The following is a 15,001-nucleotide window of genomic DNA, read 5'->3' on the forward strand; positions in this document are numbered from 1 at the left end:
AAATTTTTATGGTGTTTCAAAGAGTCTTACTTTGAAATTTTTAACCGTTGGTCTGCCCTTATAGATTTAGAAATTTTTGTAGTAAGATCAGGTTAAGAAACTGCATACGTGACGTCCATTTTTTTATTTTGGAAGTGATGTTTTATTCATCATTGGTCTCGTTTGGTGTCAGTTAAAAGGTTAAGCTTCCGTCACGATTAATTTATCTTCTCTTTGTTCAATGTATCTGAATTAGTGAGTAATCCAATCTAAACCATTCATTGACTACTAAACGTGGTTTAGTAGCAAATATTGTTCGTCATTAAGTAGTACTTGGGAAAGCTAGCATATGTCCTCACCCAACACACTGAAATTAGGAAGCAAAAGCGCTTGCTTGGGTTAGAGATTTTATGGTTAGAACTTAGATCCACTGGGAATAAGAAAAGTAAGAAAAAGGAATCAGATCAATTTTGGCTCTTAGATTATCTGATTTGTGGTTTTACTTATTAGACTTACTCTGATTTCATACGTCTTTAGATTTCGTATGTGTTAGTAAAACACATAAGAATATACTTGAATAATTTTAATACTTACGTTTGATAAGATGTTTGATAAGATGATGAAATCAAGAATCAAAATGATTACGATTCTAATTCTGGATGAGTAAGCATATCATATACGTAAATAACTAATGTTAGACATGCCAACTAATACTACGATGTAGTAGTATTTTCCTTTAATCATAAATAATAGGTCAGACGTTAAACTACTTTGAAGTTTGAACCAAAAGAAAATAGGAAACAAATAGTTAAGGGATGTGCTATCCACATACCCTATTTTACTTCTCACGCACCATTTGATAATTTATGTCCGTTGATTTTCTTCAATTCATCCAATCCAACGACCGAAAATTAAGAAGATGTATGAGAAGTAAAATAAAATGTGTGGATATCACACCGCATAGTTAAAAAGAAAGGAAAAAGACCCGATGAGATTGAATTTAAATAACGGGCTGGTGTGGTGTGTGTATCGGGTTTGCTGGGAAGAAGTCCAGAAAGGAGTCGAAGAAAAAATCAGAGAGAGAGAGAGAGAAAATTGACCAAAAGTTTTGCGAGGCAAAGGTGAATAGAGACTGAATCAATCAAATCACAAGAGGGAAAATAATAAGAAAACCTCAACAAATATTTGATTTGTTCAGTCAACAAACTACAACGAGAATAATGGTGGATAGTAACGAAGGCCGAGTCCCTTCTTTCGTAAACTCGTGAGTATCACCCAACCAACCCCGAAATTCTTCATTCTTCTCATCTGGGTTTTGTTTATTCTTCCTGTTTCCTGTACTTGTTGCATGTGCCTTTTGCTTTGTTTATTTTTTCTTTTGATTTTCTAGTTTTTCAATTTGTTTTTGGAGCATTGGGAAGGTGAATAATGTGGTGATTGCGCACTCTGATTTTGTTTTTGTTTTTCCTCTTTTGATTTGGATGAACAGGGCAGGGAGTTGGGATTCGTGAATTGAATCTGGAAAGTTTGTGCTTTATTTTTTGAGTTTAGAGTGGCTTTTGGCATCTGGGTTTTCGATTTTAAGCAGAAAGTTTGAATTTTTGTGGGGTGTTTTTGTTTTTCCTAACAATGGCAGAAAGCTAAATGGGATTTTGTTTGTTGGGTGATTGAGATTGGGAAAATAAGGGCGTGGTGTGATCTGTCGTGTTAGATAAGCGAGTCGGGTTTTTAGTTTTCGGATGAAAAGGGGGGTACTTGGCCCCCTTTATTGCATTGTTTTCAGAAATATAGGAATTGAATAAGCTTCTGGGTAGCCTAAGATTATATTATTTACGAAAGCTGTGTGACTCAGTTGCCCTGGGAGTGTTTTTGCAAAAAGCTTTTGGAACTTTAGATACCGGTGCTGAGCTTTGAGAGGGTGGAGTTTTGTTTTTTGTATGAATTATGTTGAGACAGATACTAAACAAGCTTCCCCGGAAGTCTTCTAAGAATGCTGAAAATCGTGATGGAGCCCAGACATTGTATTCGAATCCTCCCACCAGTTCAAGAAGCAGTGATTTAGGGACCAGTAAGTCTGGGAATTTGACTACATCTTTCCCATCCGGAAATGCTGTTGCTGATGTGGTGAAAAGTTACAGCAACAAGAGTGCGAGGGGTGCAAATATGAAGCCGAATGGCTTCGCAATCTCTTCTTATGAAGCATTGCCTGGATTTAGAGATGTTCCAAACGCAGAGAAGCAGAGCTTATTCATTAAAAAGCTGAGTTTGTGCTGTGTTGTATTTGACTTCACGGACCCAACAAAGCACCTGAAAGAAAAGGAGATCAAGCGGCAGACACTGTTAGAGCTGGTGGATTATGTGACTAAACCAAACAGTAAATTTTCAGAACCTCTTATGCAAGAACTCATAAACATGGTGTCTGCAAATATGTTTAGGGCGTTCACCCCACAGCCACGTGAGAATAAAGTTGCAGAAGGCTTTGATTTGGAAGAGGAGGAACCTTCAATGGATCCTGCGTGGCCACATTTGCAAGTAGTGTATGAGTTATTGTTAAGGTTTGTCGCATCACCTGAGACAGATGCAAAATTAGCTAAAAGATTTGTTGATCACTCATTCATTCTCAAGTTGCTGGATCTTTTTGACTCTGAAGATCCTAGAGAAAGAGAGTATTTGAAAACAATACTGCACCGAGTTTATGGAAAATTTATGGTGCATCGCCCATTCATTAGGAAGGCTATTAACAACATCTTTTATCGTTTCATCTTTGAGACCGAGAAGCATAATGGGATTTCTGAACTCCTAGAAATTTTGGGCAGTATTATAAATGGGTTTGCTCTACCACTGAAAGAAGAACATAAATTGTTCCTCGTTCGGGCTTTAATTCCCCTGCATAAGCCAAAATGCTTAGCTATGTACCATCAGCAGTTATCTTACTGCATTATGCAATTTGTAGAGAAAGATTGCAAGCTTGCTGATACTGTCGTAAGGGGTTTACTGAAGTACTGGCCTATCACTAATAGTTCAAAGGAAGTATTGTTCCTAAGTGAGTTGGAAGAAGTGTTGGAAGCAACTCAGCCATCTGAGTTCCAGCGGTGCATGGTTCCCCTATTTCGCCAGATTGCTCATTGTTTGAACAGTTCTCACTTTCAGGTAGCAGGTTCTTTCTCTGCTTTCAGTATTTCCTATAAGCTGTTTGGTGCACTTTTTCTCTTTCTAACTTGCTTTTGGTCTGCCACATGAATGATACTCAAGTTGTGCACTGTTATCTTTCTTGTCCATGTTGAATGTGATACATATAATCATAAGTGTGTTGCTCATGTAAATTTTCTTCTCTTTCCATCTTTGGCTGGTAAATTTAGACACCTCAGTAGTTCAAATTGTTCTGCAGTTATATCTTAGGTTCCCATATTGTCGGTGATCAATATTTACTTGTCTTTCCATGTATGTTATTTTTTAAGTGAGGGTTTTTTTGGCAATGTTTTTCTTTGTTAATCACTGATGTTCTAATTAAGTCATCTAAACCTTGGATCCTTTCTGTCAGCCAAAGGAAAACTCTTAAATCTTTCTAGTTGGATTTTACTTGTTAGCCCTGCCCTTTCCTGTATTGTCATTTTAATTTTAGGACTTTTGTCAGGAAGATTTATGTTTGTTGAGTTCTCTTCGGTACTTTCTCAAGTCTAGCAATTGGTGTTTGAATGTGAGGATGCATATTGGTATTCCACCTTAAAAGTTGAAATAAGCCTAACATAAGATAATGAGTAAAATTCCATTCTCAGCCAACTTCATGACCGATAGTTGATGGGTTAGCTAGTATCTCATAGATCACATGGGTCAAAGAAGTCGTCCTACAATACTTGGTTGATTTCTTTTCCCTAAATGGTTTTAGGATTTAGAACAATTGGTGTTGGCTGTTGAGAGGATCTAGATAATGTACCAGGAAATTTTGGTGCTTGTTTTTTGGTCAACAAAATTTGGGTGCTCGTTGGATGTTCCATTTTGGTTGGATTTTAGACTTTAAAAAGAATCTCATGTGACAGTTAAAATTAGTTTCACGATGCTCTTACTTAAACCGCAATGTCACTGTCAATCCCATAAAGTATAAATGTTGAAATAAACCCTATCCATTTGTTTAGTTGGTCGGCTTGAGGATATGGTTATGTTTTAAACAGGTTGTGACTTATCAATAAAAGAAGGCACTCTATGAATTTGGAAAATGTTTAACCAAGTATTCAGCACGAAATAGAGCTGAAGTAAACTGAAGGTTATGCCTACGAATTCTCTTTGCAGTGGATGAGTAATGTGAAATGAATTTCTGATCGAACCTTCTCAGGAAGTTTTATACTAGCCAATTATATAGAACTTTGACATTAGTCTGCACTTAATCCTATTTGTGTTGTATGTCATGTTTTCTCTTTGAGGAAATAGCTTCCTCCCATTGCAGCTTTCGTTCTTGAATCTCATGCAATCAATCCTTGTTTTGTCAGGTGGCAGAGAGAGCTTTATTTTTGTGGAACAACGATCACATTGAGAACTTAATCAGACAGAATCGTAAAGTTATACTGCCCATTATCTTACCTGCATTGGAGAAAAATGCTAGAAACCATTGGAACCAGGCTGTTCATAGCTTGACCCTAAATGTCCGAAAAATTTTCAATGAGCTTGATCCCGAGCTGTTCAAGGAATGCTTACTCCAGTTCCAGGAAGACGAGTCAAAGGATGGCGAGGTTACAGCACGACGTGAAGCCACATGGAAACGCTTGGAAGAAGTTGCTGCAAAGAAATCTGCGAGCAACGAAGCTGTGCTTGTTTTTGGCAAAGCACCTCCGCGCACTACTTCACTTTAGCCGAAGCAAGACACTTGCTGACAATACAATGAACACTTGCTGACAATACAATGACATCAAATTTCTATCCATTTAAAACGGGATTCGTAGTATTGTGACGTGGTTCGGGTGGTGAAATGCTCATATTTGCTAACTGCTCACTGGTACTGAATATTGCAGGATCATTGTGTATGTTGTAGTTGTAGCTAGGAAATGGTTCTGGCAGATAACCAGAGTCCAAGAAAACATTCTGCCTCATTGATTGTTTTGTTAAGTTAATTTTCTAGCTCTTCTTTTGCTTATAATATATACAGACAATATAATTCTTCTACCACCCCTTAGGTATTTGCATGATACAAATTACGAGTGTTCAATCGGCAAATCAAAGGCTTGAAAAGAAGAACATAACAACTTGAGTTCCATCTCTTTTCACCACAGCTGCCTCCACCCGTTTGGTATTCATTATATTGCCAACGAGGGTTGGCACAGTCGGTAAGATCACTGCCTTGTGTGTTGCTCACTAAGGTTCGAGTCTCATTGTAAGCAGCTCTTATTGATGCGCGATCTGTAAATTTTTACGTAAATCTATACCGGTGGTATCTGATGGTTAGGTATCATACGTAAGTCCTTCCGGCTTGAGGTTGTGGATATGCCTAAAATTGGTGGTGAGAGTAAAAAGAGTATTCATTATACTGAAGAAAATTGACAATCTCGTAACTTGTTGGCTTTGTATGCAATTAAAGATCACAATGTCTTGAGCTTGATTGGTACTAGGAAAATTTTACTGTGCAACAATGTACGATATATGATTAACTTTTTTACTATTTGGCTCAACCTTGGTGGACGATACATTCTTCACGAAACATTACTTCACTTCAAAGTTAAGTTATAAAAAAATATTTGATAAAAATAAAATATACTGTTTATTTTTAAAAACAATGACTCTTGGACAACAACTTTTAAAAGCAGCATATAAGTTGGTTTTAAAAGCTGCTTTAATAAAAAGCAGAGTTGAGCCTTTAGAATATTTTTTACTCCTGAAATAAGCTCATTAATTTTAAACTATGATGTTACTTATCATTATAGACCTTGTTTTAACACTGCTTTTCATATTCTCAAAATTTTTAAAGTTACAATTTATCAAACGCTCAATTGCTTTATTTTGTAGCTAATTATTCTTAAAACACATCACAAACAATTTATTAAAAAACACAGCAATTCCAAATTGGTCCTGAGCCAAACCTCGTTGGCCTAAACGAGTGGGGGGCAGCTGCGGTGAAAAGATGAAACTAAATTTGTTCTTCTCTTCAAACCTTTGATTTGCCGATTGAATACTCATAATTTTTCAACCAAAAAAGACGTAATAGGCTCACTTATTCTCCGGGGAGGAGTTCTTCAATTCAAACAACCTCATCACAAACAACCTCATCACAGAGAAAATTTTCAATGTAATTGGTACACAGAATGGTACATCGCTCTTCTGTTTGGTCAAAAGACTCATCATGGAACTAGAGGGAGAGGGAGAGGGTAGTGACAATATCATAGACTCCACTGAAGATATTGTTCTTTTTTTGGAGCTGTTAAAATAAAACCAGGAAACATCCCAACAAAGGAAAAAAAAAAACACCGAGACTCAGATTCTGGTTCGATGAGTTGGCGGCGAGTTGGCTGACTTTTCTTTCATGTTGCTCTCTCACTTGTGTCAAAATCCCAAGAACTCTCTCTCCCTCCCTCCAAGTCCAAGTTAGAGAGAGAAAGCTTTTGTTAGAGAGAGAGGGCGTTGGTTCCTTTACCTTTTCTCTTTTCCCAACTTTTCCTTTTACTTTCTTTCAAAACTCTCTCACAGGTTGAATTTAGTAAGGACTCTGAAATTGTTGAATGTTCTATTCTTCTGATCACCTTGTCTTCTCCCTCTCTCTCTCTCTCTCTCTCTCTCTCTCTCTCTCTCTCTCTCTCCGTCTGACCCAGAATTTAGTAAAAGAAAAGCTCTTTGCTTTCTTGCTCTTACTCAAGACTCCTGCTGATTCTGTAAGTAGAAAAATTTCATCTTTTCACAATTTAGTTTCTTACCCTTTTGCTTTTTTGCTCGCACCTTATAGATATTTCTTTTATGCATCACTTTCCCTTTGATCATTTTGTTGTTAATGATATCTGTGGAATGCTATCTTTGTTTTTCAGATCGCACCCAGATCGTGTCAGTCGCAGAGCTATCTGGGTTTGGCTGCTGATTTGGTAAAATACACACACACACACACACACATATATATATGTTCTTCAAGCTGTCCTTACCTGGAAGTAGATTAAAGACAAGAGCTTTGCTTATTGGACTTTGACTTAAATCAGTTTCTGCTTCTGGGTTACTGAATTTGACCTCAGAAGGTGTCAAATTCTTCTACTTTGTTGTTACATATATATAGAAATTGGAGAATTACTAGAAGAGAATGATACATGAAAACAAGGGAACTTTTGGGGGTAATTTAATCTTCATAAATGGGTGTCTCTATCTGGGTTTTCGATTTCTTATACTGCTGATTTTGTACCTCATTGGTGAAATGGGTTGTGTCTATCTGGTTTGATTCTTTCATTTGAGGTATCGAATTTTCAGTTCAGTTCTGCTTTGAGGGTTTGGCAGGATTTGTGGTTGAGATCATTTGTTTCTGAAGTCATGATCAAGAATTTATTTGGTAAGCTTCCTAGGAAGCCGTCTAAGTCAGCCGAGAATCGTGAGTTTGGGGGTTCATCTGCCCCTACATTGAATGCTTCCTCCATAGGTTCAAGAAGTGGTGATGTAGGGAATAGGCCACTTAATTCGAATAGAGTACCTCTTTCGGGCCTTGATTCTGCTTCAAATTTAGGATATGGCCATGGAAGCAAGCCCCCCCAACTTGTCAACTCAAGTCTGAATTCTGTTACAACTTCTTATGAAGCATTTCCAGCGTTTAGAGATGTACCCAACTCCGAGAAGCATAACTTGTTTGTGAAAAAGCTGAACTTATGTTGTGTAGTGTTTGACTTCACTGACCCGACGAAAAATCTGAGAGAAAAAGACATCAAGCGGCAGACGTTGCTAGAGCTTGTAGATTATGTTACCTCTGCAAATGGTAAGTTCACTGAAATTATAGTTCAAGAAGTTGTAAAGGTGGTGAGTGTAAATTTGTTCAGGTCGTTCTCTCCACAGCCCCGAGAGAACAAGGTTTTAGAAGGATTTGATTTGGAGGAGGAGGAGCCTTTGATGGACCCTGCATGGTCACACTTACAGATTGTATATGAACTTTTTCTGAGGTTTGTTGCATCACCTGAGACAGATGCAAAGGTTTCTAAGAAGTACATTGATCAGTCTTTTGTTCTCAAATTATTGGATCTCTTTGATTCTGAGGATCCCAGGGAAAGGGAGTACTTAAAAACAATTCTGCATCGTGTCTATGGAAAATTTATGGCGCATCGCCCATTCATTAGGAAGGCGATCAACAATATATTTTTCCGATTTATTTTTGAAACAGAAAAGCACAATGGGATTGCTGAGCTTTTAGAGGTTTTGGGCAGTATAATCAATGGATTTGCTCTTCCGCTTAAAGAAGAACACAAACTTTTCCTAGTTCAGGCTCTGATCCCCCTTCACAAGCCAAGATGCTTACAAATGTACCATCAGCAGTTGTCCTACTGCATTTCACAGTTTGTCGAGAAAGATTGCAGGCTTGCAGATACTGTTATAAGAGGGTTGTTAAAGTACTGGCCAATCACAAATAGTTCAAAGGAAGTCATGTTCCTAAGTGAGCTCGAGGAAACTTTAGAAGCAACTCAGCCAGCAGAATTTCAGAAATGTATGGTACCACTATTCCGCCAAATATCTCGTTGCTTGAGCAGTTCACACTTTCAGGTATTGACTATTAAGCTGTGTCTTCATTTAATTTATTATTTCTTTGTGCTTACAAATATTTGACGCCTGTTTGGAGAAACCCATCTCTTCCACTTGCTCTCCCAAAAGTTTTGCATGTCACCTTTTATTGATTCTGATAAGTATTGTCCATTTTTGGTTTGGTTTTACTCTTGTTTATACCTTTGATCGTTATTATTGTATTTCCTTCCGTATTGAACTTTCAGGCAAGTTCTTCTGAATTGTTTGCTCACATTCCATGTATATGCTGACCAAGAACCTTGATTGAGCTGACTGATGTGTGCTTTTACAGGTGGCAGAGAGGGCTTTGTACTTGTGGAACAATGATCACATCGAGAACTTAATCAGAGAAAACTGTAAAGTCATATTGCCCATTATCTTTCCTGCCCTGGAGAAGAATGGCCGCAACCACTGGAACCAAGTGGCCCGGAGCTTGACATTAAATATCCGTAAAATCTACTCCGACGTTGATCCTGAGCTATTTGAGGAGTGTTTGCTCAAATTTCAAGAAGAGGAAGCAAAAGAGGAGGAGATTAAAGCAAAACATGAAGCCACCTGGAAGCGCTTAGAAGAGGTTGCTGCTTCAAATGCTGTTAGCAGTGAAGCAGTTGGTCACCGTTTGGGTCCAATCCAAACATCTTCAAGCTAATGGTAGAGGGATATATTCATGCTGTTAGAAGGTCTCATGTTTCTGTTTTGCTGCATTTGGATCGTTTTGTTTTTTTTTGGGGGGGGGGTGGGGGGGGGGGTGGGGGGGGGGGGTGTGGGAGCATTGCGTGGCTGTGTGCTGTGAAAGGTTGAACACTAATTGATAGTTGTCCATACTCTTTTCTGTTTGCCCCTCTATTTTTGGCTTCTTCACCCAACGTTCAACAGAAACATTGCACAGCAATGGAATTCAGGGATTTTCACAGATACCATTTGCACAAAACAACAAAACAGGAGTTCGAAGCTGCATTACATATTCAGCACGGTGAACATAGTGGTATAGACGATAAGGGTTAACATGAAAGAAGCTGCAAAGTACAGGTAATTTTATTCACTTGGAGTTGATTTAATTGGTTTGAAGTACTTACTGAACTACTTAGTCTCGTTTCTGTACGTGTATAATATCTTTCCGTGGATCTCAGAAAGATCTATTTGCGTGTGAATTTTTTAATATATTAATATATCTGATTGGCTTTATTTGCGATGAATGTTCTTAGGCCCTACATCATCATTAATATGCATTTACTGGACTTGTGCTTTCGGTTACATGTTCCTAACCAAATGATGGTAATTTACAAATGTGTAAACTACGAACATCAACCACTTGAAGCATAGGACTGGCTGGAAGACATGAACCTAGCTACATAGGTTTATGAGCTTGGTGCCACAGAAACAAATTCTAGAAGCTCGTGATCACGTTCAAATTTAGCCATGTCTTCCTCGTCCAAGGTCACCCATGCCTCTATTCCGTCACCCGAGCTACTGCTCAACAGTATGACAACATTCTTGATGGGCACATTAGGAATGCATGCCCAGGTGGGTTTTCCCCATCCAAAATCAGTGTTGTATAGGGAAAACCTAATCCAACTGCTGAACCTGAAAAACTCAACCTCTCCTTCGGAGACCAATTCACTGGTTTCTTTTAGAGGCTCACAAGCATGTGTAAACCCATCTTCACCTTGCAGTTTCCTCACATAATCATCATCGATCTTCCTTATTACTTTTCTTAATCGAACCACGAAGTCATGCAACTCTGGGTTGCTTTCGTCGTTCATTATGGATGCAACAGCAAACCGCCAGATATTACCAAAAGAATGCTCTGGCAAAGGTGGAGCCATTCGTTCCCTTAAATTCACCACATGGGATATCGCCATTGATGGCCTGCCCTTACCCAATGTACCATTCTTCGTATTCATGCTAGACTTGCATATAAGGGCTGTCAGAGCTTCCACACGAGTAGGAGCACGGTCGTCCGTGCACAAACCCTTGGATGCTTTGACTTTCAGCTTGGCTAAGCTGGATGCATCAAACACAAACCTCTTTGTCACGATATTTTCTCTCTTGATCAAATTGGTTGGCATGAAGATTTCTTTGTCCCTAGGTGGAAACATGGTGGCTGAATTTAGGGAGGGAGTGATGTTTTCTGAAATACCACGTGACCTTGTTGCCCAAGCATCAAGGAACGAAGACAATGTTGCACCATCTGCGATCTTGTGCGAAAGGCAGATCCCAATGCCCATGCCACCGCAGTCAAAACGGTTCAATTGGACGGCCATGGCTGCAACCGCCTTGTCTGTTCTAATATTGTAGGGATCAAGTGGAAGAAGTTGTTGCACTAAATCCATTTCTGGAGTTTTTAGTATCTCAGAGAGCTGAATGTGAGCTCTAGCTTTTGTGAAGACAACAACTCCATCTTCACAATCCACGGATGCGTTACCCTCAATCCTTCCGGCCAAAGGGTAAAAACAGGTCAAGGTTTCGGATAAAGATTTCTTCAGCCTATCGACAATGGTGGTATCGTCAATGTTTTCAGAAGCTGAGTAGAAGAGAACGACGGGCACGTAAAAGATAGGAGCTATCTGATCTAGCAGAGAGAGTTTGTAGCTCTTAAGGTGGTCTGGAGTCGGAGATGATGGTTTACATTGATCTTCAGAGACTATCTCAATCTTCATCTGCATTTTGACCTTTTAACGTAGGAATTGCAGCTCCGGAGAAAGAATAATCACAGCGGATTTCTCATAGAATTTACATTGTTCAGCTTTGAGACGAAGATCGCTAATTATAGCGAAATTAACTGATTACAGTTAATCTGTTATCGAAACTCTCTATTTATAAGCAGCTATTCTATTGTTAGAGAAACTAATTGTTGATTTTAATCCCCTTGGTTGATAAAGTTTCAACCAACTAACTGCTTGTTGAGCTTGGAGATGATTTGGAAACCTGTTTAAGCTTACTAGAAGGCTGGAAGATTTGGCCGTAGATTACACGTTAATCGTGTTGGACAAACAAGCCATTGATAGGAGATATCCATTCGGATTGCTTCTACAAGAAGCACTTTTCGTAGAAGAACTTTTGCTTTTTAAGTGTTTTAATTAAAAACCACTCTATGTAATTTTTATTAGAAATGAGATTGCTTCTTGGAGAGTTCTGATAAGTTTTGGTCGATCATAATTGCTTTCGGTTTTCTTAAATTGCTTTTACATCCGAGGTCTTAAGTTCGTTCTTCATCCTCCAATAACGGTTGTATTGAAAAAATTCCTTATATCGCCTGATAACTTTTTACAAAAGCGGTTTTCTACAAGCTATTTGGAAAACTGAAACGACCAATATATATTTGCACTTTGGAAAAAATAGGGATAGTTATGGGACCCACTTCGCATCGAACTTCAATTAGCTTAATCATCTATGTTGCAAGTCTTGATCCACATATCATCCTTACAAAAATTCAATTTAATCTGAAATAATTTGCCCATTCGAGTGTCACGATGAAATTTCAACGTTTCTTAGGCCACAATGTTCGTCAGTTTCTTTGAACTCAATTAGATGTCTCAAATTTTTCTGTTTTGCCTGATATTTTACAAGAACGATTTATGAGGTGCAACTCGAAATACAGACAAGCCACATCGTTGAAGTTCAATGTCCTTTGGGCCTCACAACAAATTCCCGTTTCTGTTATCAGAATGAACAATTGTGAGAAATGTGTCCTGTACATCCTGAAAAATATACAAAAACAGTTAGTATGCATTTGGTGGGTAGTTATGGTCTTTTTATTTCTGTAATTTTGTTTCGACCTCTCGTGTGGCATATGCGTATGGTCAAAGTGCATCTTGACAATTTCTTATAGTGTCTTTATCACAAATGCTCTTTGAAATTAACTCCATCAATCATGATGGTCATTGAAATTGAAAATCGATCAATGTAATCCCTGAATATTAACCCCGTGAATCAATATCGTTCTTCCGTTAGTGTTCCGTTCAAATCAACGTTAAAAAAGAACACGTAACAATTTTTTTCATGGTAAATGACAATAATACCCTACTAATCCTATTCCTCCCTTCCCACTTTTTCACTTGTCCGACCAAATCCCTTACTTTTCCTCACTCTTCCTCATTCCTCCTCCTTCTGCGAATTCTTTTCTACATGAGATTCAATGAAACCTATTAGATTCGACTAAGGGGGTGTATTCAATTGGGATTTTAAGGGATTTTAATTCTTTTAATGAATCTAGGGGTATTCAATCAGGATTTTAAGTGATTCTCTTAAATTCTAGGTGTATTCAATTAGAATTTTAAAATAGTTTATTAAAATCCTTAGAAATCTAGGTGTATTCAATTAAGATTTTAAAGAAGTTTATAACATTCCAGGTGTATTCAATTAGAAATTGATTTTAAAGAATTTGAGAAAGTTGAAGAATTAGAGGGAATTGGAGAGATTTCGTAGTGTATTTTAAGTATCCACAAATCTCACATCTTCCCATGAGATTTTGAGGGAATTGAATCAAAATTTTATATGGAATCTCTACAAATCAATTAAACTCCATAAAAATCCATGGATTTATAAATCCATTAAAATCTCTCACATTCTCAATTGAATACAACCCCCCGTTGTATTCAATTGAGAATGTGAGAGATTTTAATGGATTTATAAATCCATGGATTTTTATGGAGTTTAATTGATTTGTAGAGATTCCATATAAAATTTTGATTCAATTCCCTCAAAATCTCATGGGAAGATGTGAGATTTGTGGATACTTAAAATACACTACGAAATCTCTCAAATTCCCTCTAATTCTTCAACTTTCTCAAATTCTTTAAAATCAATTTCTAATTGAATACACCTGGAATGTTATAAACTTCTTTAAAATCTTAATTGAATACACCTGGATTTCTAAGGATTTTAATAAACTATTTTGAAATTCTAATTGAATACACCTAGAATTTCAGAGAATCACTTAAAATCCTAATTGAATACCCCTGGAATTATTAATTCCCTGAAACTCTCTCAGAATCCTAATTGAATACACCCCTCTAAAGGATTGTCAGGAATAATTCGAGTTTGGTTGTTTGTGAGGATGATTTAGGTTGATTGCGATGCCAAAAATATATCGAAAAAAAGGGAAAGTCTCCACAATACGTGAGTAAATCGAATCTCCTTTAGTTTTTGAGTTTGTTATCACTTTTAGTGGTCCCAATATGGCTTTTTGCTCGGTTTGATAAATGGGTGTTGTTTTCTTGTGAAATTTGTCAGTGGGTTGTTTTGTAATGTCGGTGTTTGAGGGTTTGAAGTGGGTTTAGACTTTTCTGCTGTCCCAATGTATATGTTTGTCACTTTGTGTTAAATTCTTCCATTGTCCTCCAATCAGGAACAACACTAGCCACACCCAATAAATTAATTATGCAAACAATTTATGATAATAAAATTGAAGGAACTTAATTAAGTTAATGGGGAATGACTAATTAGCATGTTCTTCGCATTTCTCTCAAGCTTAGATTATCCATATCCTTTTTTCATAGATTTGACAATACCCTGCTCTCAATTTCCTTTTCGTAATTTATTGGCTTCTCTCTCTTTTAGGTTAAATAAAGAGATGATTTAACTTGAAAATATTCTAGTTGTAATGCTTTAATATTAGTTCAATATTAATATGTAAGTGTCTTCCCTCTCTTTACATTTAACTATCACATTTGATTAACTCTTGGCTGAAAATTTAGCTTTGAGAACTACTAAGAAAGAATTGCACATGATTAATTATAGGAGAAGAATTTTTTGTTGCATAAATACAAGGAACGAAACATGGTAGATTTTGATGCATGCCACCTATTCATTCTAAGTGTAACATAATTTTGACTTGAATTTGTATGTCTTGTAGCTAATTCCGGCTTTTTCATATATAAAATTTACCATGGAGGTCAGTTGATTAAAAAGGGACGCAAAGAAGTATACACAAGGATGAGGTTATATTTTTCAATTGGGTTGATAGTGACATGCAATCATTGGTAGAATGTCACAATATTGCAAAGGACCTAAAACATGAGGAGTTAGCACGGTATAAGTTTTCGTAGAAGAACTTTTGCTTTTTAAGTGTTTTAATTAAAAACCACTATATGTAATTTTTATTAGAAATGAGATTGCTTCTTGGAGAGTTCTGATAAGTTTTCGTCAATCATAATTGTTTTCAGTTTTCTTAAATTGCTTTAAGTTTGTGAGAGTTTTGCACTTGGTTAAGAATAACTTACCTTTTACATCTGAGGTCTTAAGTTCATTCTTCATCCTCCAATAACGATTGTATTGAAAAAATTCCTTAGCTTGCCTGGTA

At 37.2% G+C, this 15,001-nt stretch overlaps 3 protein-coding genes across 3 annotated transcripts; 2 read left to right on the forward strand and 1 right to left on the reverse strand.

The window, feature by feature from the left end:
- Positions 1–999: 999 nt before the first annotated feature.
- Positions 1,000–5,136, forward strand: LOC126608656 (serine/threonine protein phosphatase 2A 57 kDa regulatory subunit B' theta isoform-like). The gene is made up of 3 exons (XM_050276615.1): positions 1,000–1,243; positions 1,469–3,129; positions 4,464–5,136. The coding sequence occupies exons 2-3, from the start codon at positions 1,924–1,926 to the stop codon at positions 4,821–4,823; spliced, it is 1,566 nt and encodes a 521-aa protein (XP_050132572.1). The 5' UTR covers positions 1,000–1,243; positions 1,469–1,923; the 3' UTR covers positions 4,824–5,136.
- A 1,238-nt stretch (positions 5,137–6,374) lies between these two features.
- LOC126608441 (serine/threonine protein phosphatase 2A 57 kDa regulatory subunit B' theta isoform-like) lies at positions 6,375–9,882 on the forward strand. Its single transcript, XM_050276312.1, has 3 exons — positions 6,375–6,830; positions 6,981–8,679; positions 8,990–9,882. Exons 2-3 carry the CDS (start codon positions 7,468–7,470, stop codon positions 9,344–9,346), a joined length of 1,569 nt encoding a protein of 522 aa, XP_050132269.1. The 5' UTR covers positions 6,375–6,830; positions 6,981–7,467; the 3' UTR covers positions 9,347–9,882.
- Positions 9,883–10,055: 173 nt separating this feature from the next.
- Positions 10,056–11,363, reverse strand: LOC126607873 (stemmadenine O-acetyltransferase-like). The gene has a single exon (XM_050275575.1). It carries the CDS (start codon positions 11,361–11,363, stop codon positions 10,056–10,058), a length of 1,308 nt encoding a protein of 435 aa, XP_050131532.1.
- Between the last annotated feature and the right edge of the window lie 3,638 nt (positions 11,364–15,001).

The sequence above is a fragment of the Malus sylvestris genome, chromosome 16 (assembly GCF_916048215.2).
Source record: "Malus sylvestris chromosome 16, drMalSylv7.2, whole genome shotgun sequence".
Taxonomy (NCBI): Eukaryota; Viridiplantae; Streptophyta; class Magnoliopsida; order Rosales; family Rosaceae; genus Malus; species Malus sylvestris.